At 58.4% G+C, this 26650-nt stretch overlaps 2 protein-coding genes across 2 annotated transcripts; one reads left to right on the plus strand and one right to left on the minus strand.

Moving 5' to 3' along the window:
* Positions 1 to 749: 749 nt before the first annotated feature.
* LOC106899048 (olfactory receptor 14A16-like) lies at positions 750 to 1688 on the minus strand. The gene has a single exon (XM_014960706.1). It carries the CDS (start codon positions 1686 to 1688, stop codon positions 750 to 752), a length of 939 nt encoding a protein of 312 aa, XP_014816192.1.
* A 6557-nt stretch (positions 1689 to 8245) lies between these two features.
* On the plus strand, positions 8246 to 25849 carry ADCY10 (adenylate cyclase 10 (soluble)). The gene is given in 29 exon segments (XM_014960707.1): positions 8246 to 8253; positions 8422 to 8458; positions 8460 to 8622; positions 8956 to 9060; positions 9827 to 9865; positions 10482 to 10625; positions 11366 to 11571; positions 12225 to 12383; positions 12526 to 12593; positions 12654 to 12717; positions 12831 to 12952; positions 13547 to 13623; positions 13935 to 14124; positions 14446 to 14498; positions 14828 to 14981; positions 15674 to 15866; positions 16361 to 16447; positions 16897 to 17180; positions 17808 to 18000; positions 18495 to 18581; positions 19031 to 19314; positions 19852 to 20027; positions 20871 to 20996; positions 22275 to 22529; positions 23189 to 23513; positions 24265 to 24466; positions 24851 to 24949; positions 25089 to 25264; positions 25672 to 25849. Coding segments are annotated over 29 exon segments (4254 nt in total).
* The last annotated feature ends 801 nt before the right edge of the window (positions 25850 to 26650 follow it).

The following is a 26650-nucleotide window of genomic DNA, read 5'->3' on the forward strand; positions in this document are numbered from 1 at the left end:
AATAAGGGGTGGGTGCTGTCCCGGTTTCAGCTGGGATAGAGTTAATTTTCTTCCTAATGGCTGCTCAGTTTTGGATTTTGCATGAAAATAACGTTGATGACAGACTGTTGTTGATAAGTAATATTTGAAATAAGTCAAGGAGTTTTTTCAGCTTCCCATAGAAGCCAAGAGGGAGCAAAACCAGAACAAGCTGGCCAAAGGAATATTCCATACCGTAGACGTCATGCTCAGTATCTAAGTGGGGGTTCACCGGGGGTCAGGGATCCGCGACCGCAGCTCAAGACAGGCTGGACAATCGATCATTGGGTGGTGAGAGCAGTTTGTGTTGCATCAATTATTTTCTATATTCTATAATCATTATTATTTATTGTTGTTATTATTATTTTCCTCTTCCATTATGATTCGGTTAATCTGTTTTATCTCAACCTAAAAGGTTTTTTTTTCACTTTTTCTCCCTCGTCACACTATCCTACTGTGGAGCGGAGGGGTGAGGAGTGAGTGAAGGGCTGTGTTGTCGTAGCTTCCGGCAAAGGAGGAGCCATAAAAACCTGGGAGATGCTGTGTTATTGAAGAGCTGTTACCTGAAAGGCCAGATCTGACACAGTGTTGTGCAGCAGTCAGAGGATCAAGCCTCAAGACAAGTTGTATAAACCCAGAAAATTACCAATAAGTAGGATCATCAGAAGAGAAACAAGCAGACTCGTGGCCTAAGATAAACTCTGGGAAATGTGCAGAGCAGCAGAGGCAGGTTATTGTCGGTGACAGAGCATCCACTGGGCCAGTTTCCATAGGGCATCCTTGAGCTCCTGGTTCCTCATGCTGTAGATGAGGGGGTTCACTGCTGGAGGCACCATCGAGTACAGAACTGAAATCACTAGGTCTAGAAATGGGGATGAGATGGAGGGGGGCTTCAGGTGGGCAAACATGCCAGTGCTGACAAAGAGGGAGACCACAGCCAGGTGAGGGAGACACGTGGAAAAGGCTTTGTGCCGTCCCTGCTCCGAGGGGATCCTCAGCACGGCCCTGAAGATCTGCACATAGGACACCACAATGAAAACAAAACACCCAAAGACTAAAAAGGCACTGACCACAATAAGCCCAACTTCCCTGAGATAGTCTGAGTCTGAGCAGGAGAGCTTGAGGATCTGGGGGATTTCACAGAAGAACTGCTCCAGGACATTGCCCTGGCAGAGGGGCAGTGAAAATGTACTGGCCGTGTGTATCACAGCGTAGAGAAGCCCACTGCCCCAGGCTGCTGCTGCCATGTGGACACAAGCTCTGCTGCCCAGGAGGGTCCCGTAGTGCAGGGGTTTGCAGATGGCGACGTAGCGGTCGTAGGCCATGACTGTCAGAAGAAAAAACTCTGTTCCAAGGAAGAAGAAAAGCAGAAAGACCTGGGCAGTGCATCCTGAGAAGGAGATGTGCCTTGTGTCCTGGAGGGAATTGGCCATGGCTTTGGGGACAGTGGTGGAGATGGAGCCCAGGTCAAGAACAGAGAGGTTGAGGAGGAAGAAGTACATGGGGGTGTGGAGGCGGTGGTCACAGGCGATGGCAGTGATGATGAGGCCGTTGCCCAGGAGGGCAGCCAGGTAGATGCCCAGGAAGAGCCAGAAATGCAAGAGCTGCAGCTCCCGTGTGTCTGCAAATGCCAGGAGGAGGAACGCGGTGATGGAGCTGCTGTTGGACATTTGCTGCCTCTGGGAATGGGGATCTGATCAAAGACAAAAATACTGTGAGTGAGTGAGTGAGTGAGTGAGTGGAGTCTTCTCCAAGCAAAGTCAATCCATGTCCCAAGGACTCTTCCCCTGCTGCACACACCCCTTTTCTTCTTCCAGGAGACCTTCCTCAGCTCCATCCCATGAGCTCTGGTTGGCGCTGGCCAAGTGTGTCATGAGGAGCAGGGTCTCTGTGTGCCGGCTGCCCAGGAGCCAGCGCTGCTCTGCAGCAGTGGGGTCATGGGACCAGTGAGGGCAGGGCCCAGTCCCGGTGGTTGACTTTGTGGGATGAAGTTGCCTCTAATGCAAAAGGGCCTGTCAGCATCTGCACTCCTTCTGATCAAAGACAAAAATACTGTGAGTGAGTGAGTGAGTGAGTGAGTGGAGTCTTCTCCAAGCAAAGTCAATCCATGTCCCAAGGACTCTTCCCCTGCTGCACACACCCCTTTTCTTCTTCCAGGAGACCTTCCTCAGCTCCATCCCATGAGCTCTGGTTGGCGCTGGCCAAGTGTGTCATGAGGAGCAGGGTCTCTGTGTGCCGGCTGCCCAGGAGCCAGCGCTGCTCTGCAGCAGTGGGGTCATGGGACCAGTGAGGGCAGGGCCCAGTCCCGGTGGTTGACTTTGTGGGATGAAGTTGCCTCTAATGCAAAAGGGCCTGTCAGCATCTGCACTCCTCGTGCAAAGGAACCGAGGTGGCAGAAGGCAGTGTCAGAGGTTTGGGGTTGTTCACAGCTCCCCCCATCTCACCTGGAGAGTGTTCTTGGATGTCAGAAGCTCTCAGCATTTCTGCTGCACTCAGGGAGAGCAGAGAGAGTCCTGTGAGGCAAGAGGGTTGCCTGGGGGAGCTGGTTTGTCCCTCTGCCTTGTTCCCACCTGACAAGGGCTTGCACCTTCATGAGATGGAGGGCGATCACACTCTGTTGGGTTGCAAGCAAACAGTGCTGAGAGCAGAGGGACCCACCTCTGACCACCAAATGTCTCCCCCTTTCCCAAGGTCTCAGCACCCCACTTGTCTCAGCCAAGGACACACAGGGCTCATTTCACCAACCCAACAGCATTTCCTCCGTCAGAGTCTCTGTGTGTCTCTGTGGGGCTTTCAGATAGTCTCAGCCAAGGACACACAGGGCTCATTTCACCAACCCAACAGCATTTCCTCCGTCAGAGTCTCTGTGTGTCTCTGTGGGGCTTTCAGATAACACAGTGCTGCTGTGGGACAGCTTTGCGTCCTGGACGTCAGCTCACAGCTTGAGCAGAGGACCGGGGAGATGCTCCATTGTCCTCATGTGGGCATCTCAGTAAGAGAAAATTGGCTCATTCCCCAGCCCCACAGGCTGCGTTGCCCACAGCCCCACAGCTCAGAGGAAGGCTGGGACCCTTGTTCCCACGGACACACCTGCAGGAATGGAGGAACAGGATCAGTGTGTGACTCTGCAGCTGAGATTCTTCTCCCCGGGGTTTCTGACAGCAATAAAAAGAGAACTTTAAAACAGACACGTGGAGAAACAAGTCCAAATGCAGAGAGGGTCTGTCTGAGAGAGGGAAGGGGAGAGGCAGCCTCAGGACAGCGTTACCCTGACCCAGCTCTGCCGGTCACCTCCCAGACAGGGATAACGCAGGACAGATGCCCTCACCCCCATTGCTGGTCACCAGAAATGGGCTCGTGGCAGGAGGGACGCCCTTTGCCTCTTCTGCTGCTCTGCTGGACACGGAGCTGACTCCCACCCGAGACCCCGTGGCTGTGGGGGCCAAGGGCTGTTCTGGGTTTCTCAGGGAAGGCATCTGCACTGCAGGGGTGGCCGGGAGGTGCCCGTATCTCCCCTGCAACAGGGTTTCCAGTCGCAGTTCCCTCCTTCCCTGCCCATCTCTACTGGTCTCTGCTGCCTGGGGCTCTCCCTGCCAGGAGCTCTTTCTCTCTTCCCTGCCAGGGCTCACAGACCCCAGCCCAGCCCCTGTGTGCCCAGCTCGGCCCTGCAGCCTCTCCGTGTGTGCGGGAGCTAAAGAGCAGGTTGAAAAAAACCCTGATGAAACTGGAAAGGGGATGCTGGTGCTGTCTGTAGTTCCCAGGAAAAAAAAAAAAATATGTAAAAATGGAAACTAAAGACAGACTCAAGAAAGCTCCCAATCTATGCAGAACCCTTCCTTTGACCTTTCAATTGAAAAAAACCCTTGAAAATGCGCCACTGCTCACACGGCCAAACAAGGTGAGAGATATCAAAAGAGAAACACTTTGCTTCCAGGGAACTCCAATTTAGAAAGTCCCCTCAGGAACACCCGGAGGTGACCTGGAGCTGTGAGCAGTTCCAACGCACACAGCAACCTCTCAACAGCAGGAGCCTCCCCTACCAGTGGTTACTCCTTCCACCCACAGCTTCTCCCCGGGCAGGCTGAGAGCTGACCCTGGCAGGCGGCAGAGTCCCTGCCCCAGCACACACAGCCCCTGGGGTGCAGGGACCCTGCTCTGAAGGACCGCCCTGGCCACCCCTGGCTGCACACTCACCTCCACAGCCCTTGGTTCAGGGAAGAAGGCAGCTGTCATGCCCTGTGCCTTTGGAAAGCCCTGCTTGCCAGCATGTCCTCCTACTCCACATCAGAGGAGTTGTGAGAGTCTTCCCGAAAGATCTCACAGGCTGTGGGATGTGCCAGCTTATGGAGATCTCTCCAGGAACTACAGCTGCTTTCTTTGTGAAAGAAATGTCTTCTTAATGTCTTCCCCCCATTAACTCTCAGCATCCTCCCTCTCCAGACTGCCTGTAACCCCTCTCTGCCTCACTCCTCTCCCCTCGGTGCCTGCAGACAGTGCCCTCAGCCCCACTGCGCTTTGCAGAGGAGCTGCTCCTCTTTCCTCTCATCAGCACTGCCCACTTCCCAGGAGCTCCCTCCATCCCAGCAGCCCAGCCCAGCTCGGCAGCAGAAGACCTGCTGTAACTCTCTGTGCCTCCTCCCCACCTCCCCTGGGTCCCTGGAGTTGTCCCTGGGCCTCCAGGGCTGAGAGCTCCTCAAAGGGTCTCTCCTGGGGAACAGAATTCAAAGCAAACTGAAGCAATCACCAACTGCCCCCTTGACCCCTTGTGAGCAGAATCAGCAATGGCCTTGACACCGTGTGAGCAGAGTCCAGCAATTGCGAAAACATCGTCATGTTATCAAGGCTCTTTCCATCACAAATCCAAAACATGGTACCATACAAGCTACTGTGATCAAAATGAACTCTGGTCCAACCAAACCCAGCAGAGGACCAAAATGAGGCAAGAGGGTTGCCTGGGGGAGCTGGTTTGTCCCTCTGCCTTGTTCCCACCTGACAAGGGCTTGCACCTTCATGAGATGGAGGGCGATCACACTCTGTTGGGTTGCAAGCAAACAGTGCTGAGAGCAGAGGGACCCACCTCTGACCACCAAATGTCTCCCCCTTTCCCAAGGTCTCAGCACCCCACTTGTCTCAGCCAAGGACACACAGGGCTCATTTCACCAACCCAACAGCATTTCCTCCGTCAGAGTCTCTGTGTGTCTCTGTGGGGCTTTCAGATAACACAGTGCTGCTGTGGGACAGCTTTGCGTCCTGGACGTCAGCTCACAGCTTGAGCAGAGGACCGGGGAGATGCTCCATTGTCCTCATGTGGGCATCTCAGTAAGAGAAAATTGGCTCATTCCCCAGCCCCACAGGCTGCGTTGCCCACAGCCCCACAGCTCAGAGGAAGGCTGGGACCCTTGTTCCCACGGACACACCTGCAGGAATGGAGGAACAGGATCAGTGTGTGACTCTGCAGCTGAGATTCTTCTCCCCGGGGTTTCTGACAGCAATAAAAAGAGAACTTTAAAACAGACACGTGGAGAAACAAGTCAAAATGCAGGGAGGGTCTGTCTGAGAGAGGGAAGGGGAGAGGCAGCCTCAGGACAGCGTTACCCTGACCCAGCTCTGCCGGTCACCTCCCAGACAGGGATAACGCAGGACAGATGCCCTCACCCCCATTGCTGGTCACCAGAAATGGGCTCGTGGCAGGAGGGACGCCCTTTGCCTCTTCTGCTGCTCTGCTGGACACGGAGCTGACTCCCACCCGAGACCCCGTGGCTGTGGGGGCCAAGGGCTGTTCTGGGTTTCTCAGGGAAGGCATCTGCACTGCAGGGGTGGCCGGGAGGTGCCCATATCTCCCCTGCAACAGGGTTGCCAGAAGCAGTTCCCTCCTTCCCTGCCCATCTCTACTGGTCTCTGCTGCCTGGGGCTCTCCCTGCCAGGAGCTCTTTCTCTCTTCCCTGCCAGGGCTCACAGACCCCAGCCCAGCCCCTGTGTGCCCAGCTCGGCCCTGCAGCCTCTCCGTGTGTGCGGGAGCTAAAGAGCAGGTTGAAAAAAACCCTGATGAAACTGGAAAGGGGATGCTGGTGCTGTCTGTAGTTCCCAGGAAAAAAAAAAAAATATGTAAAAATGGAAACTAAAGACAGACTCAAGAAAGCTCCCAATCTATGCAGAACCCTTCCTTTGACCTTTCAATTGAAAAAAACCCTTGAAAATGCGCCACTGCTCACACGGCCAAACAAGGTGAGAGATATCAAAAGAGAAACACTTTGCTTCCAGGGAACTCCAATTTAGAAAGTCCCCTCAGGAACACCCGGAGGTGACCTGGAGCTGTGAGCAGTTCCAACGCACACAGCAACCTCTCAACAGCAGGAGCCTCCCCTACCAGTGGTTACTCCTTCCACCCACAGCTTCTCCCCGGGCAGGCTGAGAGCTGACCCTGGCAGGCGGCAGAGTCCCTGCCCCAGCACACACAGCCCCTGGGGTGCAGGGACCCTGCTCTGAAGGACCGCCCTGGCCACCCCTGGCTGCACACTCACCTCCACAGCCCTTGGTTCAGGGAAGAAGGCAGCTGTCATGCCCTGTGCCTTTGGAAAGCCCTGCTTGCCAGCATGTCCTCCTACTCCACATCAGAGGAGTTGTGAGAGTCTTCCCGAAAGATCTCACAGGCTGTGGGATGTGCCAGCTTATGGAGATCTCTCCAGGAACTACAGCTGCTTTCTTTGTGAAAGAAATGTCTTCTTAATGTCTTCCCCCCATTAACTCTCAGCATCCTCCCTCTCCAGACTGCCTGTAACCCCTCTCTGCCTCACTCCTCTCCCCTCGGTGCCTGCAGACAGTGCCCTCAGCCCCACTGCGCTTTGCAGAGGAGCTGCTCCTCTTTCCTCTCATCAGCACTGCCCACTTCCCAGGAGCTCCCTCCATCCCAGCAGCCCAGCCCAGCTCGGCAGCAGAAGACCTGCTGTAACTCTCTGTGCCTCCTCCCCACCTCCCCTGGGTCCCTGGAGTTGTCCCTGGGCCTCCAGGGCTGAGAGCTCCTCAAAGGGTCTCTCCTGGGGAACAGAATTCAAAGCAAACTGAAGCAATCACCAACTGCCCCCTTGACCCCTTGTGAGCAGAATCAGCAATGGCCTTGACACCGTGTGAGCAGAGTCCAGCAATTGCGAAAACATCGTCATGTTATCAAGGCTCTTTCCATCACAAATCCAAAACATGGTACCATACAAGCTACTGTGATCAAAATGAACTCTGGTCCAACCAAACCCAGCAGAGGACCAAAAGGTGAGGTGTTCCCAAGACCTGTCCTCAGGGAGCTGGTCAAATGCCTTGTCTCAGATTCTGTAACAGCGGCTCAGGAGCCTGGCTCCTGCTGAGGGTCTTTTCCTCAATACCAACATTTTTGGAGCAAGCAGAGCTGTGTTGTGAGCGGAGTGATTAACTTCACTCGTAAGAGAAAAGTAGTGAAATATTTATTAAGGTGAAACAGTGATTTAACAAAATCAGTAGCAAATGCGACAGTGTTTTATGAGATTCGATGTCAAGGTCCAGTCTGTAATTTACTGCAGAGAGGACAGGGTCAGACAAGGTGTCAGGGAGACCCTCCCCTTGAGTCACGAGGTTTGAGTCACGAAGTTCAGAAGGGACCCCCTGGCTTTCAAAACTCCTTCTCAGGGAGGAGTCTGGGTGCGGCTGGATCCAATCCTAGTCCCAGACTTGGTCAACCGTTTATGTCTACAGGATTATATATGCACAAGCAACCCTTTCCAGTACTTAGCTAACATTCCAAAGTTGAGCATGCTATTAGTCACTCACTGAGAATCTGTTGTGGCAAGGAATCTCTCAACCTGGAGGAGTAGAACCTTAAGCGAGTGTCCTCACCAAAGGGGAGATCCTGGCGTGCAGCCGCTGCCCTGCAGGAGGGCTCCGAGGGCTCTGGGGCTGCCACTTTATAGAGTGAGATCATTGACCTATAGCCATATTCTCATAGGAACAAGATGTCTGTCTAGGTGCCCACTCCAGACAGTGTTTTGGCTGCGTTGCCAGCCATCCCCCAAAATCCAGGTGCAACTTCTCAGAACTGCCCCTGATGGCCACGTCCCCAGCAGGAGCTGGGGGAGGGGGGAAAGAGGGGGAAAAACAGGGAGAGCACACCGCCACACTGGCCACCCCCGCCCCAGGGACTCTGCATCAAGGAGGGAGCCTGGGGGACGGCGGCAGCTGCTCAGCAGGCGGTGACAGATGGAGGATGTCGCTGTGAGCCCACTGTGACACGGGAGGTCGGCTGGTGGGTAGGCGATGAGCAACAGAGGACACCCCCTGCTGATGTGACCCGTGAGGGCAGAGGGCCAGTTGTCCCGCACAGAGGCCCCGGGCTCAGTGTGTAGCTGGCACTGTGTGGTGAGGTCCTTGTCCTCACTGCAGCTGGGCACAGCTGTCTTCTCCTGAGGTACCCCGTGTGCCACAGGGTGCTGACAATGGCTTCTGCCTGGGAAAAGAACTATCACCACTCCGACCTGGAGAAAGCAGCAGCTTTCCTCCCCTCGCTGCTCACTGGCAGCTCCTTCAGGAGCACAGACCATGATCAGACTGTCCACGGAGTGCTGCTCTTTGCAGATGTTTCAGGTGGGGGGAGCCGGGAGGAGCAGCCACGGACACGAGCCGTCTTGGGACACACCAGGCCTTTTGGAGCCCCTTGGACAGAGGGGCCATCTTGGCTGAGGTGTCTTGGTGGGACACACCAGACCCTTTGGAGCCCCTTGGACAGAGTGGCCATCTTGTGCTGCGATGCCCAGAGAGAGCAGGATGGGTCGTCTTGGGCGGTCAACCCCTGCTGCCACCAGCACTGAGCTGGGCATGGGAAGGTGTTCCCAGCAGGCTCTCCAGCAGGGTGGAAAGTGCTGCTGGGTCCCTGGGCCCACACGGGCATTTCCTGATTTCTGACTGTCCCTGTTACAGGTTTCACAACGCTGACTGAGAAATTCATCCAGAAGAGGGGCAAGGACAGAGGCACTGATGAGCTGGCGCAGACCCTCAATGAGTACCTGTGTGATATTTTGGGAGGTAAGAGCCGTGCTGCAGGACTGTCTGGCATCGGGCCTTGATGGTGGAGGGTGGAGGCAGACATGCTGGGCAGTCTGGTCCAGCCTCCTCGGCAGGGCTGGGGCTTTCTGTGAGGAACAGTGAGAGCAGCCAGGGTCTGCTGGTGGGCCAGGGCCAGCGCAGGCCCTTTCTACTCCCCACTGTGGCCGAGGAGGCACCCGCTTTCTCAGCAGCCCCCTGGGTGCCTCTGGCGTGGGCAGCCGGCTCCGTGCTGCATCAGGGCCCAGCACAGTCTACAGCTTGAAGGGAGGGTGCAAAGAGGACAGGGCCGGGTTCTTCCCAGTGCTTCCCAGTGTCAGGACCAGAGACCACGCCACAGACCCGCACTGAAACACAGGAGGTTCCCTCTGTAGGCCAGGAAACACTTTTTTCCTGTGAGGGTGACTGAGCACTGGCAGAGGTTGCCCAGGCAGGTTGTGGAGTCTCCCTCCTCAGAGCTATTCAGGAACATCCTGGGCAGCTGGCTCTGTGCAGCCTGGCTGGAGCAGCAGGGTTGGATCAGAGGTCCCTTCCAGCCACCACCTTTCCGAGGTTTGGTGGCATCTGGAGGCCCTGCCTCCTTGCCTGCTGTGCGGGTACCAGGGCAGAGGTCGGAGCGGTGCTTTCCTCAGCTGTGCCCCACAGTGCACCCTTGCCCAGGTGCTGCTCTTGGAGGGGGGCTTGCTCCGTGGCTTCTGGAAGAAGGTGTCCTCATGTCCACTCTTCCTTTTCTTCCCTCTGTCCACAGAGTTCCTGGTTTTTGGAGGAGACATCTTGAAGTTTGCTGGTAAGTGTTTAGGACAACAATGCCCACGTGCGCTGATGGGCAGTATTTACCTGTTGTGGCGGCCGTTTGCTCTGCTTTCCTTCTCCAGAGGCTCTGTGCAGCACCTGGAACCAGCTCTTGGCCACCACACACCCCCACAGTGGCCTCTCTGTCCCCCCGGGCCTGCCTGCGGCTTGGCTTTGGCCAGGGCTGTGGCTCCCCTTTCTCTGCCCCGGCTTGTAGGGCCCTGGGCTGGGGGTGGGGGAAGGAAGGCCCCAGAGGAGGAGACTCCCAAGAAAGCACAGCCCAAGGTGTGTGTTGGGGTGGTGGTGAGGGGCAGGGAGGCCCCGGCGATGGCGGAGCTGGGGCTGCCAGGCTGGCAGCGGAGGGGGTGTCCCTGGTGTGCTGCAGCTGCAGAGGAGCGCTTGGGGCAGGGGCTGCCACCGCTGCTGGCTTCTGCTAGGGCTGCCCGGGAGAGGAGGGGTGTCCTGGTGCCCGGGGTGGGGTGTCCTCCAGGATGATGGCCACCCACAAGCCCATCTTCCTCTGCCCGTCAGCTGGTTTCTGCTGTCCCTGCCACTGAGCGTAGGTCGTGGAGAGCCAGGTCTCAGCAGAGCCCTTCCCTCCCTTTCCCCAGGAGACGCTGTGCTGGTGCTGTGGAGAACAACCCCCCGGGAGCTGGCCAGGACCATCAGCCTGGTGCTGCACTGTAGCCTGCAGATCCAGAAGAAGTATAGAAGGCGTGAGACAGACGTGGGCCAGGAGGTCCAGCTGAAGATAGGTACGGGCGCTCTGCCAGACGCAGATCCGTGGCACTCCCCCATGCCACAGGGAGCTTCCCACCAGCAGGGAATGTGGGGACTGGGGCTTGTGCCAAAGGAAAGCATCTCGGGCAGGCGTTCAAGGCTCCAACTGTATTTGGAGCAGGGACGGGAGTTTGGGACTGCCGGCCGGGTTTGCGCGTGTCTGCAGGTGCAGAGGAAGCTTAAAGGCAGAGCAGGTGTCGCATTGAGCCTCAGGAACTTTGAATGTCTGCTTTAGCACAGACATCTGCGGGAGATCGGTATCCTTTTGTTTCTTCAGGCGGGGGCAGCTTTGCATCCTTTCCCCTGCTGGATTCTCCCCTGCCTTTCACAAAGAGCAAAGGGGATCTGCTTGGTTCATGCCTGCGAGAAGGGCTTTTGCCGGCTCTTGGGTTTTGCTCCAGCAGACAGCTCCAACCTGCCCACATGGAAACGGAGCAGGCAGTGGTGGAGGCCGCTGGTTTGCTGGGCTTCTGGGGCAGGCAGCTGGGTAAGGCGCGTGGCACTCTCAACGCATTCTCCATGTTGACTTTGTCTGTTTCTAGACATCCATTTCAGGGAGCTGTGTGGGTGTCCCCCTGAGCAGGATGGAGGGTGCTCTACCCCTCCATGCTGCCTGTCTCCCTGCTGGGCTTCAGTTTGTCTGAGCAGCTGAGATACTGGGGGCTGCAGAGTTCCAAACGCTCCCTGTGTCAGTTCGGCTTCTCCCTCTCCCCAGGGGTCTCTGCAGGGACCATGAGCCTCTCCATTTTCGGAGACAGGAGGCGGCAGCACCTCTGCCTTTTTGGCCAAGGCGTGGGTGAAGTTAATGAGGCCGAAGAGCTTGCAGGTGCAGGTGACATTGTCCTCTCAGCTACTGCCTGGGAGGTCTGTGAGCAGCACCGGCTGAGGACCAAGCACCTTGCAGGCCAAAGAGCTGTGAAGGTGGGTGGATGGCATGGCCTCTAGAGCCATTGTGAGGAGCTGGACTTGGCCGTGAAGGAGGGAGGTGTCAGAAAGCTGAGGAGCTGAATGTGGAGAGAGCTGAGGCTGGGAAAGTGGGCAGGCAGCTGAAGCTCTTGTCTTCCCATCTCAGGGGTAACTGTGGGCAGGGCTCGCTTGGTTGGAGGGGTCAGGAGGCACCAGAAGGGTTTTAGCCCCACCAGCAATGTCCTATGGGCCACGGAGCTGTGGTAGACAGCTGGGGGATGCTTCGATAATGGCTGCCCAGCTCCAGTGCTTCTGAGGAGGCCCTGCTGTCCCAGCCAGCCAGGTGGGCTTCCTCTCCCCTCTCCTAGGAGGTGGCAGTGGAGGGCAGGCTCTGTCCCCTGGTACTCCTGGGGAGGTCAGGGGCAGTGATTTCATTCTGTGTGTCTTCAGGTTACGGGCATGGAGCCAATGTCTTGGTCAGAATGCCAAGACGCCTTACACAAGCTCATACAAGACCCACTGAGCCACTGCTCGGAAAGGGAAGGTGAGTGCCAGCTTGCACTTGTTCTGGGATTGCCCCGAAAGGTGGGACCTGGCTGCTCTGCCCTCAGCATCTGGAGGTGGCCACCTGGGCAAAGGCAGAAAGACGCTTTCTGCCCCGTTTCCAGGGCCAGCCCCTGCTTTGCAACAGCTCCTCGTCCCACGCGTCCAGCGACCACCCGCCTTTTCTCTCCTCAGCTGCCATGAGGCCGGCTCTTCTCTTGTCCAGTGATCCCAGTGCGGAGAAGGCGTACAGGAAGTACATACCAGCCGCTGCTCTCGGGAAGGTATGGCAAGGCCACCACTGCTGGGGGCTGCATTTTGGGAGGGAGGGTAGGGCCAGTGCGCCTGATCTCCCTCCATACCTGGTGTGGGCAGTGAGACCCCAGGAGAGCAGGCTGGTGAAACTGTCGTGCTCTTGTCTTCCAGCTTGATGAAAGAGTGCCACTGCAGCTCTTCTCTGAGCTACGGCCAGTCACCATCATCTTCATCCAGCTGCAGCTTCCTGCAGATGGCAGCACAGGGAGCACCAGCACCATCCTCAAAACTGCCAGCAGCGTGATGTTGGAAATCCTGTCTCCTCACAAGGGCAAAATCAACAAAGTCCTCCTGTGTGATAAAGTGAGTGTGGGGGAACAATGGCCTCCCCCAGCATGAGAGGGTGTGCAGTGAGCACAAGGGAGAGACTCTGTCTTGGGCACTGTAGCAAGATGTGCTGCCTCTGTCCTTGGCAGGGCTGCACATTCCTGTGTGTGCTGGGACTCACTGGAAACAAGCTGCCCTCCGAGAGCATTCGCGCCCTGCAGTGTGCTCTGCAGATCTACAACGCCTGCTCCACCATGCTCGGGGAAAGAGAGTGAGTGTGTGGCGGGGTCTGGGGAGTGCATGCTGCCTGGGACGGGGCTCACCAGAAAGAGATGTGCCTTCTCGCTTGCCCTCCCCTGTCCCTGGCAGGAAGGGGGCAGTGCCCTGAGAGGTGGCCGGTAACCCCTGGGCTTAGCCCATGGCAGCCAGGCGCAGTCCCTCCATCCACGTACACCCTGCTGGCCACCGCACTGGAACGAGCCCTGGAGAGGGGCAAAGGCCCTTGGTGCCAGAGGCAGGCCCTTCTGGGCCACTGGCCCATGAACCCGGGGCCATGGGGCCCGGCCACCTGATCTCCAGTTGCTGTCATCGCAGGCGGTGACATGGTGGGCGCCTCCTTCTCTCCCTCCCTCTCTGCTGACGAGAGGGCTGTGGCCCTGCATGTGCTCTGCCCCTCTTCCTTGTCCCTTGCAACCGGCGTATGTGTCGCCCCTGAGCAATCCCCGTCCCCGAGCCCCACGCTGGCAGGGCAGGACAGCCGGTGGCCCAGGCTGGCGCCCAGGGGAGGTGCGGGCAGGGGTGAAGCCGGGCGAGCAGGACTGCGCCTGGGGCACTGCTGAAGCCCCGCTCTTTCCCTGTGTTCCAGGGCAGTGTCCGTGGCAGTCACCAGCGGGACGACGTTCTGCGGCGTCATCGGCCACCCCCTGAGGCACGAATACACAGGTAGGAGGGGGTGCCTGGGGCGCAGGAGGCTGCTGTGGGCCTGCTGAGGCAGAGGTGTCTGGCAGAGGAGGGTGGGCTGGGAGAGCGCTTGCCCAGAGCTGGCCAGGAACGGCCCCAGTGCTGCAGGTCCAGGCCCAGGAGGGGAGAATGGGCTCTGTGGGCAGCTCTTGGCCTGGGTTCCGCTGAGCCTGCCGTAGGGTTGGCCCGTGCCGGAGGTGAGGCAGCCATTGGCCTGGAAGGGTGCCGTGGGGCTGGTGGCACAGGCATACCAAGGTGTGTTCTCTCTCTAACACCTGCTCTCTCTCTGGCAGTCATTGGCCAGAAGGTGAACTTGGCAGCCCGGATGATGGGGCACTACCCTGGGCTGGTGTCCTGCGATGCAGTCACCTACGCCGCCTCGCGGCTGCCCCCTTACTACTTCAGGGAGCTGCCAGAGAGGGAGATGAAAGGCATCAGCCAGCCTGGGCCTGTCTATCAATACATGGGCATCACCGAGGAGGGGTGAGTGTCCTCTGAGAGGGCTGGATGAAGGGAGGGCGACACCAAGAGTGCAGCCTGGGCCAGCAAAGAGGGAGAGCGCGCTGGTCTCTGCTGATATATTCTCCTGTCCTTCCATGGCCATTAGCCTTCTTTATGCTTGAAGCTGTCGTAGCGTGTCAGCTTGAGCTTTGCCTGGGGGAGCATGCAGGGGATAGCATGCTGCTCGAAAGAAAAGCAGGTCCCCGAGGACCACATCCCTCCCCGCCACGCCAGGCTGCTTCTCTGGGTCCCCTGGATTCTCACCAGCTAATTGACTTGTGTTTTCTTTTCCCCTGCTTCTAGCATATTTGGCTTGGGTCTTCCCAAGAAGAGGTCAGAGTACGTCCCCTTGCTGGGTAGGTGGAGAAGGCCTTGCTCTTCTGAATCCCCGGTTCTTCCCCTTGGGAACTCTTAGTGCCACGCTGGGAAGGGAGAGGCTATTCCCAGGGATGCTGTTGCCTGCAGCAGCCCCAAGGAAGTGCCAGCTCTCTTGGTCACTGCTTGCTTGATACCTTTGGGGTGGAAAGCAAGATGAGGGGCTTGGTGCTCTCTGCCATGCTCCAGACCTGGTACGAAGGCTGGCGGATGTGGTGGTGGGGAGGGGAGCTGCGGTGGAAGGTGCCCGCCAAAGGGACGGCTCTTTTCAGCTCGCCCCAGCAGCTGCTTTTCTTGTTTGTCTTCACAGGTCGGAAGCAGGAGACCGACCTCTTTGTCGGCTGCCTGACCGCCTACAGGGATTTCGGCCAAGGGAACATCCTGGCATTTGAGGGCACGACGGGCTCCGGAAAGAGCCACTTACTTGCGGAACTGGCCTCTTTAGGCCAGGGCGCTGGCCACAGGTACAGGGTTTTCACCTTTAGCTTGGGACACCACCCCTGCCCATCCCCTGACAGCCGAGGAACACTCCAGCCCCTCTACCAGTGCACCTGGCCCTCCCGACAAAGCCTCCGGGAGATGCTGCCCGGGAGCACCTGCCTACCCTGCTCCCACCTCTGCCTCTTTGGGGAGTTGGAGGTGGCTTCTGGAGCCAGGGCCTTTCCTCCTTCCCCTCTGGGACAGGCAGAGGCAGCAGGAGAGAGCCCAAGCTCAGTGCTGTTCATCTGACTCCAGACCCAGCAGACAGCAGGGTGGCCTTTCTCAGAAGCCCTGCTTGCCCTCTGCCCGTTTCCCAGAAGGATCACGGGGGCCTGTGGTCTGGCAGGCAGACTGCTAATGTCTGGAGCCCCACGGCAGATTTGCCACTAGCCCCATCTTTGCCTCGTAGCCCCGGGAGTTCCTCTGCAGGGGGCACGCAGGGAGACAAGGGCCAGCGCTGCGGAGACACAGGGTCTGGACCCGGCTCTCCTGGTGGCTTGGCAGCAACTGCCCCTCTGTGCCCTTTTTGGTAGGAGGAGTGAAAAGCTTGGCCTTCTCTGGGAAGCCCTTGGGGATGGGGGGCTGAAGAGCTGGCCCCAAAGGGCACCTCCACCCATCTTGCCTGAGAAGGCTGGGGCTGTTGGGGATCTCAGTCCCTTTTTCTTTTGCATGGCAGGGTGGTGTCCATGGAGCTGCTGGAGATCCACGTGAGGCAGTCCTTCTCTGCCCTCCGTACGCTGATGGCCAGGACCCTGGGCCTCCAGGACTGTGGATCGTGCATCAAGAGGCAGCGCCTGCTGAAGAGAAGGCTGCAAGGGACAATCGACGAGAGCAGCTATTGCCTCCTCAATGACATTTTCCTTGTGGAGGTGAAAGCCAGAGGCCTCTCCCGAGTTTCTCTGGGTCTGACGTTATGTGGGCACGTTGCTGGGAGTGCCTTAGCTGCGGGGTGGGAATGGCGGGGGTCCCAGCACACATTTCCCATCCCTGGGCTCCCTGTCGGTGGGGAGTTTGTGTCCCGGTGCCTTGTTCAGCGCCCTGGAAGTGGCACTGGAGAGAGGCCCTTCCTGCCCTCGTGCTGAGGTCAGCGCTGCGTGAGGGCTCTGCTCCAGCCAGCCCAAGGTCCCCACAGCCAGAGAAGCAGCTCCTGATCCCAGCCCAAGGCCCGGCTCTGCAGAAGCCCTCAGCCTTGGCTTTAGGCTCTGGATGGAGTCCCACCTGTGGCTCCCTGCCCCTGCATTGGGGAGAGCTCAGGTGCTGAGGCCAGCAGAGGCAGTGGGCTCTGCGCTCTTGCGTGCTGCGGATGGGGAGGTGTGCCGAGCCCCACAGCCATGTTTCTCCCTGACTCTGCTTTTCTGGACAGTTTCCCCTTTCGGACAAGGTTCGCAAGATGCGTGAAACAGAAAGGAAAATGGAATTGCACTCGACTTGGAGAAAAGTGCTGGAGAAGGTGAGCATTTCTCCTTCCTTCTTTCCTCCTGGGCCATAGAAGGAGAACAAGCCTGCTGGCTGCGGGGTCTGTCCCACTGCAGCGTGAGGGGCGGGATGGCCACACGCCTGGGTCATCGTCCGTCAGGGCCTGAGAAAGTCCTCAACTCGCACCTGCCCCCACAGCCCCACAAACACACCCAGTAACTTTCCTCCCGTGAAGTGTGGCCGGGTGGAGGAACTATGTCTTCTGGGTTCCCCTGTCCAAGCTCCCCTCTTCTGCAGAGTAAGTGATGTTCGGTGTGACCCTACAGTCTCAAAGAAATTCAAAAAGTCAGGCAGCTTGCGAGCGGGGAAGTGGCTGGGGAGAGATTTCCGAGCATCCTCTCAAGAGACAGAGGTTACATCTCCTCCCCTGGAAGGCAATCCAGAATCCCCCAGATCCCCCTCAGAGCAACCTCCTTTTTTCAGATGCTTGGAGGAGAATTTGGCATCTTTGTCATCGACAATGCCCACTTCATCGACCCTGCTTCCTGGAGCATCATGTCAGCTGTGCTCCAAAATGTCTCTCTCTTCATGGTCATGAGCTTAGCCCCGGGCTACGCAAGAACAGAGAGTTTTCACAAAGCTGCGGCAGACAGCACAACATCCCAGAAAATCACCTACATTCACCTGGACAAGTTGAACACTTCAGCCGTTGTGCAAAAAGTCTGCAAGGACCTCGGAGGGTTCAGCATCTCCAAGGATCTGGAGAGGTGAGCTGGAGACAGGGGAGCTCTCCCCGAGGGCTTGAACCTCTGCCAGCCCTGGTGGGGAATCATCCTCCGTCCCAAAGAAAGGAAGCACCACTGACTCCAGCGAGTACCAGACGTGGGTGGCTTGTTCTGCCTCAGCCTGGCAAATGTGTGAGCTGAGAGTGGGCAACGAGAGCCCAAGCTCAGTGCTGTTCATCTGACTCCAGACCCAGCAGACAGCAGGGTGGCCTTTCTCAGAAGCCCTGCTTGCCCTCTGCCCGTTTCCCAGAAGGATCACGGGGGCCTGTGGTCTGGCAGGCAGACTGCTAATGTCTGGAGCCCCACGGCAGATTTGCCACTAGCCCCATCTTTGCCTCGTAGCCCCGGGAGTTCCTCTGCAGGGGGCACGCAGGGAGACAAGGGCCAGCGCTGCGGAGACACAGGGTCTGGACCCGGCTCTCCTGGTGGCTTGGCAGCAACTGCCCCTCTGTGCCCTTTTTGGTAGGAGGAGTGAAAAGCTTGGCCTTCTCTGGGAAGCCCTTGGGGATGGGGGGCTGAAGAGCTGGCCCCAAAGGGCACCTCCACCCATCTTGCCTGAGAAGGCTGGGGCTGTTGGGGATCTCAGTCCCTTTTTCTTTTGCATGGCAGGGTGGTGTCCATGGAGCTGCTGGAGATCCACGTGAGGCAGTCCTTCTCTGCCCTCCGTACGCTGATGGCCAGGACCCTGGGCCTCCAGGACTGTGGATCGTGCATCAAGAGGCAGCGCCTGCTGAAGAGAAGGCTGCAAGGGACAATCGACGAGAGCAGCTATTGCCTCCTCAATGACATTTTCCTTGTGGAGGTGAAAGCCAGAGGCCTCTCCCGAGTTTCTCTGGGTCTGACGTTATGTGGGCACGTTGCTGGGAGTGCCTTAGCTGCGGGGTGGGAATGGCGGGGGTCCCAGCACACATTTCCCATCCCTGGGCTCCCTGTCGGTGGGGAGTTTGTGTCCCGGTGCCTTGTTCAGCGCCCTGGAAGTGGCACTGGAGAGAGGCCCTTCCTGCCCTCGTGCTGAGGTCAGCGCTGCGTGAGGGCTCTGCTCCAGCCAGCCCAAGGTCCCCACAGCCAGAGAAGCAGCTCCTGATCCCAGCCCAAGGCCCGGCTCTGCAGAAGCCCTCAGCCTTGGCTTTAGGCTCTGGATGGAGTCCCACCTGTGGCTCCCTGCCCCTGCATTGGGGAGAGCTCAGGTGCTGAGGCCAGCAGAGGCAGTGGGCTCTGCGCTCTTGCGTGCTGCGGATGGGGAGGTGTGCCGAGCCCCACAGCCATGTTTCTCCCTGACTCTGCTTTTCTGGACAGTTTCCCCTTTCGGACAAGGTTCGCAAGATGCGTGAAACAGAAAGGAAAATGGAATTGCACTCGACTTGGAGAAAAGTGCTGGAGAAGGTGAGCATTTCTCCTTCCTTCTTTCCTCCTGGGCCATAGAAGGAGAACAAGCCTGCTGGCTGCGGGGTCTGTCCCACTGCAGCGTGAGGGGCGGGATGGCCACACGCCTGGGTCATCGTCCGTCAGGGCCTGAGAAAGTCCTCAACTCGCACCTGCCCCCACAGCCCCACAAACACACCCAGTAACTTTCCTCCCGTGAAGTGTGGCCGGGTGGAGGAACTATGTCTTCTGGGTTCCCCTGTCCAAGCTCCCCTCTTCTGCAGAGTAAGTGATGTTCGGTGTGACCCTACAGTCTCAAAGAAATTCAAAAAGTCAGGCAGCTTGCGAGCGGGGAAGTGGCTGGGGAGAGATTTCCGAGCATCCTCTCAAGAGACAGAGGTTACATCTCCTCCCCTGGAAGGCAATCCAGAATCCCCCAGATCCCCCTCAGAGCAACCTCCTTTTTTCAGATGCTTGGAGGAGAATTTGGCATCTTTGTCATCGACAATGCCCACTTCATCGACCCTGCTTCCTGGAGCATCATGTCAGCTGTGCTCCAAAATGTCTCTCTCTTCATGGTCATGAGCTTAGCCCCGGGCTACGCAAGAACAGAGAGTTTTCACAAAGCTGCGGCAGACAGCACAACATCCCAGAAAATCACCTACATTCACCTGGACAAGTTGAACACTTCAGCCGTTGTGCAAAAAGTCTGCAAGGACCTCGGAGGGTTCAGCATCTCCAAGGATCTGGAGAGGTGAGCTGGAGACAGGGGAGCTCTCCCCGAGGGCTTGAACCTCTGCCAGCCCTGGTGGGGAATCATCCTCCGTCCCAAAGAAAGGAAGCACCACTGACTCCAGCGAGTACCAGACGTGGGTGGCTTGTTCTGCCTCAGCCTGGCAAATGTGTGAGCTGAGAGTGGGCAACTGCCAGACCCAAAGCCTGGGAGGCGTCAGCCCTTCGCTGCTGCACAGGGAGGAGGGAGGTGGAGTCCTGAGCCCAGGCGTGTCGGGGTGTGAAAAGAAAGGCCTTGGTGTGGGTGGCTGGGCTGTGGGGGAGACTCCCTGGGGCAGAGTTCGCCCTGCTGCCAGAGAGGGACTGGGCTCCTGAGGAGAAGAAAGGCAGGGCTCGCCTGTGGGCATTGCCTGCAAGTCTTTTCCCACTAACTTCAGTGATGGCTGGTGGTTCAGGGGGCCCGAAAGCCCAAGGCGGCGGGAGGACAGTCCCTTTCCCAAGTGAGCTGTAGCTGTGACGAAGATGAGTGACTATCCGAGTGACTGGCCGCCCACCTGAGCCGTGTTTCACCTGATTTTCTGTTTGCTCTGCTCCTGTGCAGGTTCCTGATGCAGAGAAGCTCAGGGATCCCATATTACTGTGAGGAGCTGCTGCGCTGCCTTCATTCCAACAACATGCTCTTGTTCTGCCCCCAGCGGGCTGGAAAAGCAGAGGAGGACTGGGAGGGCCTGATCAGTAAGCACCTTCGCTGAGAGGAGCCAGCTGCTGTGGCTCATTCTGCGCAGCACAGGCTTGCCCCATCGTTCCCTTGTGGGTCTGGGTAGGATCAGATCCTGCAGCCGTGCTGAAGCTGGTCTGGCGGAGGTGTGGGCTCCTCTGTGCCTTGCTGTTGCGACAGGCAAAGCAAGGGGCTAGTGAGTCCTGGGGGCTTGGAGGGGCCTGCATTCTTGGGGCGGGGGTTGCACGGCTAAAACACAAGGGAAAGTGTTCTGGAGCACACGTGTTTCTGGTGTTTCTTAGGCAGTCTAATGGGCTCGGAATTTACCTTGGCCAAACGCTAGCTCACTTGAGAACAAACCCCAGCTTGAGGTGAGGGACAGGCCCGGGGAACTTGAGTCCCAAACCATAAATCCCCACAAGGGTGCTGGTGACAGAAGAGAATGGTGGCCATGCCACCCGAGAGAGCAATGCCAGCCAGAGTGCCGTGGCCTTGGGAAGAGCCGGGGCTGAGGCTACAGTTTGCATTATCACCGACAAGTTCCCTGGCTGTGGAGGTTGCGCTGCAATGTCGGAGGCAGCAAAGCTGCTGCTTTCTATCCCAGGGCATTCAGTCGCCTCGTGGGAAGGCTGGAAGCCTTGGCTGGAGGAGGGTGTGGGAAAGGCAGAACATCTTTGGGAGGGCCGTGCCAAGAAGGGCTTGTAGTGGAAACTGCTTTGCTTGGCTTCACGAGCACGTTCAGTGCAGGCAGGTCCGTGTGCGCGCACTGGCCTTGTCCCATCCCAGGTGCACTTGGAAACATTTGCAAGCTGCAGGTCACTTTGCAAATGGCCTTATTGGTGCAATCTCGCTCCACCCAGCATCTGCAGCTGAGGCCTCATCCCTCGCAGAAACCGGGAGCTCCAACATGAAGAGTGACGGCAGGGTCTGCACCATCAGGCCAGGCGTCAACCTGGAGAACACCGTGCTGCCCGTCCCCCTGAAAGGTGAGGGGCCGAGCACCGCTCTGCAGCTGGCGGCCATGATGGGGCCCCTTCCTGGGGCATGGGCTGGAGGGAGGCTGGGCATAATCTCGCTCCACCCAGCATCTGCAGCTGAGGCCTCATCCCTCGCAGAAACCGGGAGCTCCAACATGAAGAGTGACGGCAGGGTCTGCACCATCAGGCCAGGCGTCAACCTGGAGAACACCGTGCTGCCCGTCCCCCTGAAAGGTGAGGGGCCGAGCACCGCTCTGCAGCTGGCGGCCATGATGGGGCCCCTTCCTGGGGCATGGGCTGGAGGGAGGCTGGGCATCCGTGTGCCACAGTCACCGTCTCGGTGTGGAAGGGGGCTCCAGTCCCAGCAGAAAGAGGCCTGGGGCTGCTTTCCCCTCTGGCTGGGGACCAGCTGTGAGCCTGTTGGCTCCATCCATCAGTAGGCAGGAGAGAAAAGGTTATCGGTGCAACACTAAAATGGCTCCCTTTTCTCACAGAAGCAAATCCTTTGCTGGGAACAAGCTTTAGCTTGCCTCTGTCCCAACTTTGAACGCAGCTTCTACAGTGCTGTTCTCTTTTAAAGTTCCCCAGCTAATGCTGGCCTCAAGGCACTTCAACCAAACCAAAAGAACGGAATAGTATTGCCTGGCCAAGAGAAGGCAACCGTTGTGGGGAGCTCTGAGTCCACCATCAGTAGGCAGGAGAGAAAAGGTTATCGGTGCAACACTAAAATGGCTCCCTTTTCTCACAGAAGCAAATCCTTTGCTGGGAACAAGCTTTAGCTTGCCTCTGTCCCAACTTTGAACGCAGCTTCTACAGTGCTGTTCTCTTTTAAAGTTCCCCAGCTAATGCTGGCCTCAAGGCACTTCAACCAAACCAAAAGAACGGAATAGTATTGCCTGGCCAAGAGAAGGCAACCGTTGTGGGGAGCTCTGAGTCCACCTGTGAGGTGGGGAAAGTTCTGGGAGTGCACTGTTGGGCACAAACCTCCTCCAGATCTGGTAGGGCGCATCCCGGGATGCGCTGACCTGCTGGGTCCTGCCATCCCCACCCTGGGTGGGGGAGCGTTTGTTGGAGCGTCTCGCTTATCCCCAGGCCTTATGGCCTGCAATTCCATCAGGAGCAGAGCCAATTTGAAGATGCCCACCCCGGGCTGTGATTGCCCAGGAGTTCCGAGGAGTCCCGGGGAGAGGAGGCCAAAGTCTATCCCGTCTTGTGTTGAACCTTTCCAGCCTCTCCAGCCTCAGCGCAGGGAAGAGGCAAGAGAGACGTGTTGCTGCTTCTTGACAGAGATCGCGCTGACTCAGCTGGATCAGATGAAACCGCTGAAGCAGATGATCTTGAAGTTTGCGGCAGTCATCGGGCCAGTGTTTACCACCCAGCTGCTGTCGCACATCCTTCCCACGGGTGCCCGGCAGCAGATGAATCCCCTGCTGGACATGCTGGTGAGCGAGAAGATCCTGAGGTGGCTGAAAACCCAAGAGGCACCAGAAGATGTGCGACATCCTCCTGAGAGGCCAGCAACGTCTTGGCATGCAGAGAGTGGTAAGTGGTAGCAGGACAGTGGACAAGGGAGCTCCCAGCTGTGTCCGGCGGGGTTCCCTTGGGGCATGGTGGGCTTCCCCCGCTGTGACGGGTGGCTGGAGCTCAGGCAGGCACGGCTGTGTGAGACGGGTTGGTCAAAGACCCTTCAGGCCAGTCACAAAGCTTTGTGCTGGAGGGGAGTTCCCACCGAGCGCCATCCCAAGCGCCTCTGCTCCCCTGCCTCCAAGCGCTGCTCATGGTGCGGGCCTGGGAGGGCCTGTGGAGTCCCCAGGGCTGGGCTAGCGACAGCAAGGCTTGCCAGGCCCTGTCTCCCCGTGTCCCCAGGGCTGGGCTAGCGACAGCAAGGCTTGCCAGACCCTGTCTCCCCGTGTCCCCAGGGCTGGGCTAGCGACAGCAAGGCTTGCCAGGCCCTGTCTCCCCGTGTCCCCAGGGCTGGGCTAGCGACAGCAAGGCTTGCCAGGCCCTGTCTCCCCGTGTCCCCAGGGCTGGGCTAGCGACAGCAAGGCACAGGCGCTTTCACCCCGTGCTCAGGCTGGGTGTGCAGCAGCGCGGGGTCGCTGCCGAGGATGCCCACCACGGCGTGACTCTCGTGCCCTGGCGGGTACGGCCCCAAGCCCTGCCCCCAGCTCAGGCTGATGCCAAGGCCCGTTGCCTTGCAGGTGTGCAGACCACGGAGCAGCCGTCTGGCGCCCTGGCCTTCTGTGTCCCGCTGCTGCAAGAGGCTGCCTACGAGCTGTGGCCCCGGAGACAGCGGGTGGCCCTACACCGCAAGTGTGCCGCCTTCCTGCAGCAGCACGCACACCGATGCGGAAGCTGCGGCCAAGGGGAGTTCGTGGCCTGCCACCGCTTCGCCGTCACCAGCAGCCAGGAGGGAGGGAGCTGTCGGGACCCTGCTGACCAGGGCAACTTGCGCAGCTGGGAGGCCTTGGTGCTGACCGGAGAGCAGCTGAGGAGGGAGAGGATCCACGCCGCTGGGGGTACGCTGTGCTCCGTGCTCCACAGCCCGGGTGCTGCAGGAACCCAGGGGGGTGCACTGGGGATGGGCTGGGAGTGGGTCTGCCAGGGACGAGCCCAGGAGCTGAGGACAACCACCAAAGACTGTCCTCAGCGTGTCAGCAGCCTTGCGAGGGTCCTTGTAAGCCCACTGGGAGAGGGAGGGCAGCTCTTACCCCGTGGGAGGCGAGGAGGTGTCTAACCCCCTGTTTTCTTTGCAGATGCTGGAGAACACCAGGTCTTTGCTGAGGAGAACTTGGGGTGAGCAGAGAGGGTTTGATTCTTCATAAAGGCAGTGAGCTCAGGCTCTCCAGAGGAGACCAAAGAAGCGCTGGCATTTGGCTACCGGTTCTGACTAGCTTAGGGAAGAAGCTTTCTCTGGGGTGGGAGCTGGGAGGAGATGGCCATAGAGAGGAGACGGTGCTCAAGGAAGCCCGTGGGCTCCGAGTGATGGTCATGCTACACTGGAGTAGGCCTTGCTTTCCAGTTCCTAGAGAGTAGGGGTAAAATGTACAGGGGAAAAGCCACCCTGGGAAGCCGGGTGGTTTTCCTGTGGGAGGTGACAGCAAGCCCAGCTTGTCTCTGTCTCCCTACCTCTAAAGCACCTGTAGGAGTCTCGGCTGCCCAAGGGCTCATGCTCTGCTTTGAGCAAAGGGCTTTTGATGCCGTCTCTGTGGGGAGAAAGACCAGTCTGGCTGATGCCATTGTGTTCTTTGCTCTCTTCTTCCCCTGGAAACTGCAGCATGGCAGAGCGCAATCAGAGAACGGACCTGCCCAGCGAGACCAACGGGAAGCCCAATGGTGACTGCTCCTGCCAAGCCATCGTGGAATCGGTGCTTGTGCCTCTGGCTCGGCACTGCCTGGCAGCGGGCGATGCTGGCCGAGCCTTTTACTACCTTCTGGAGTCTGCGGCTGGCTACCTGCACGTCTCCAACAGCCACATGGTGAGTTGCCAGCCCGCTCGGTGCACGGAGCCCTCTCCGTGGCCTGGCTCTGGGCAGGACAACGTCACTGCTGCAGTAGGGCCTGCCTTGAGGGGACCTTGGAAGGGAAATGCTGGGGTCAGAGCCGGACTTTTCCCTCTGCTTTGCGTCTTCTGTGGACAGAGACACGGGCCAGCGTGGCCTGAGCACGAGGGGCATTAGCAGGGAGGGAGTCTGAAGGATCACTGGTGCCTGTGCTCTGAGCCAGTGGGACTGTGTTTGGGCAAACATCGCCAGGGGGAGAATCAGGCCCTTGTAAGACCGAGGCCAGAGGCAATGGGGGAGACAAGGCTGGCCATGGGCTCTGCATCCACGCTCACCTGCTCTCCATCTGCTTGTGCAAAGGCCCTCATGAAGCTCAATGAAGCAGAGGTCCTGAGGAAGACCAAAGAAATTGTGACAGCCCGCTTTGAGGAGGCCATCTTCTTCAGCCTCAAAGGGGAGGTAAAGAGACGGGGAGGTCTGGAGAGGTCTCCTGGGGGACGGAGCTGGATGCCTTCCCTGGCCCCTCCAGCCACTGGCAGACTCCTGCAGCCCCTTGGGCCACTCGACCATGTCGGGGTGTTTCCCTTCTCCTCTGCAGGTCTGCTGCCATATGAACCGCCTAAAGCTGGCAAAGAAGATGATCAGGAAGGCTTTGAGCCTGCTCAAGCGGCACTTCCCCCGGAGCTCCTTAGGAGCCTTCATCAAGTCTCAGGTGGAGAAGTTGCCGTGTGCCGCCTTTGTCAGAAGAGCAGCCTCCCTTCCGCAGGAGATCCGGTAAGAAGCAGAACTGAGACCCCAGGGGAGGAAGAGCCATTTCCTACCTGGTCACAGGCACGCGGGCCCAGACCGGCCGAGCCTTGAGGCCACCCCTGACCTGACGCAGGGCCCTCGCAAGACCCAGGCATTAAGGAGCCTTTTGCAGGGAGAGCGGGGAAGGACAGAGCCCCGCGACTGAGCACGCCTTGGGGTAAAAAGCAGCTGGAGCCGGGGCTGTGTCAGCTTCCTCCCAGCAGCACTTGTGTGTTTGCCCCTTTCTGCTCCAGCAGCCCTCCCTACGTCAGCTCCCCTTCCTCAGAGCAGGTGCAACTTGCTTGTCCGTCCCCCTGCTTTACCCCGGCCCTGCCCCATGGAACCCTGTGCAGCAAGAGCCTCTGGGCCCAGCAGTGTCTCTTGTGTGGCAGGAGGAAGAGGCTGGCCTCGCTGCTGCGGCAGAGCTGCTGCCTTTCCTTACTGGAGCAGGTCTTCCGCCTGGAGGGCACGTCCCGCGGACGGAGGTTCTCCGACTTGGCAGCGCGCATGAAGGCCAACACGGACAGGGAGGCAGACTCCTATCAGGCAGCAGACTCTGGTCACCCCTAGACTCGGGACACCGACAGATGCCGGCACAGACACAGGTACAATTAGCCATGCAGGTACCACAGAGATACCTTCACAGACACCAGGACCAATGTAGGCAGAGACACCGGCACTGACACCATTAGAGACACCACTGTCCCTCCCGTTGCTGGGGCAGGTGCCCTCATAGAGGCCACGGCAGACACAGATGACACTGCAGATAGCCTTGCATGCGCTGGGCAGAGACAGGCCAGCAGGAAGGCAGGCACCGCGAGCTCGGTCCTTGCTAGAGAGCATTTCCCAAGCTGCTGCTCTCGCCCATCTCTCCGGGATTCCAGCAGGCATCCTTTCCCATGTGCTTTGATCTTTCCCACATCAGGGCAGGAACTTCCAGCAGGTTCCATGCCAGGATCCCTGGCAGGCCTGTGTCATCTAAGCACAGATGTTCTCCTTGTCAGGCACACAAAACGGATCGAGGTGTGTTCCAGGTGCTTTCCACACCTCAGCTGTAGGTCCCTGGCGCGTGTTTCCAGTTCTCCTGCCCACCTCCTCTTGTGTTCCCACAGACCAGAAGGAAGGTGCAGCCCGTGGAGAGCCCACCCTGGAGCAGGCTCCTGGCAAGACCTGTGGCCTGTGAAGCATCGCCCCTGCAGGAGCAGGTTTGCTGGCAGGAGCAGGGAGACCCACGCTGGAGCAGTGCCCCGACCCTGCCCCTTAGCAGCCCCACACCTGGGGGGCAGACCCACACCTGGGGGACGGACCCACGGATGGACACCCCACACCCCGCTTCCATCCTTGTGCTTATAAAGGCATCCTGACACTGGA

Source organism: Calidris pugnax, unplaced genomic scaffold (assembly GCF_001431845.1).
Source record: "Calidris pugnax isolate Ruff unplaced genomic scaffold, ASM143184v1 scaffold496, whole genome shotgun sequence".
Classification (NCBI taxonomy): domain Eukaryota; kingdom Metazoa; phylum Chordata; class Aves; order Charadriiformes; family Scolopacidae; genus Calidris; species Calidris pugnax.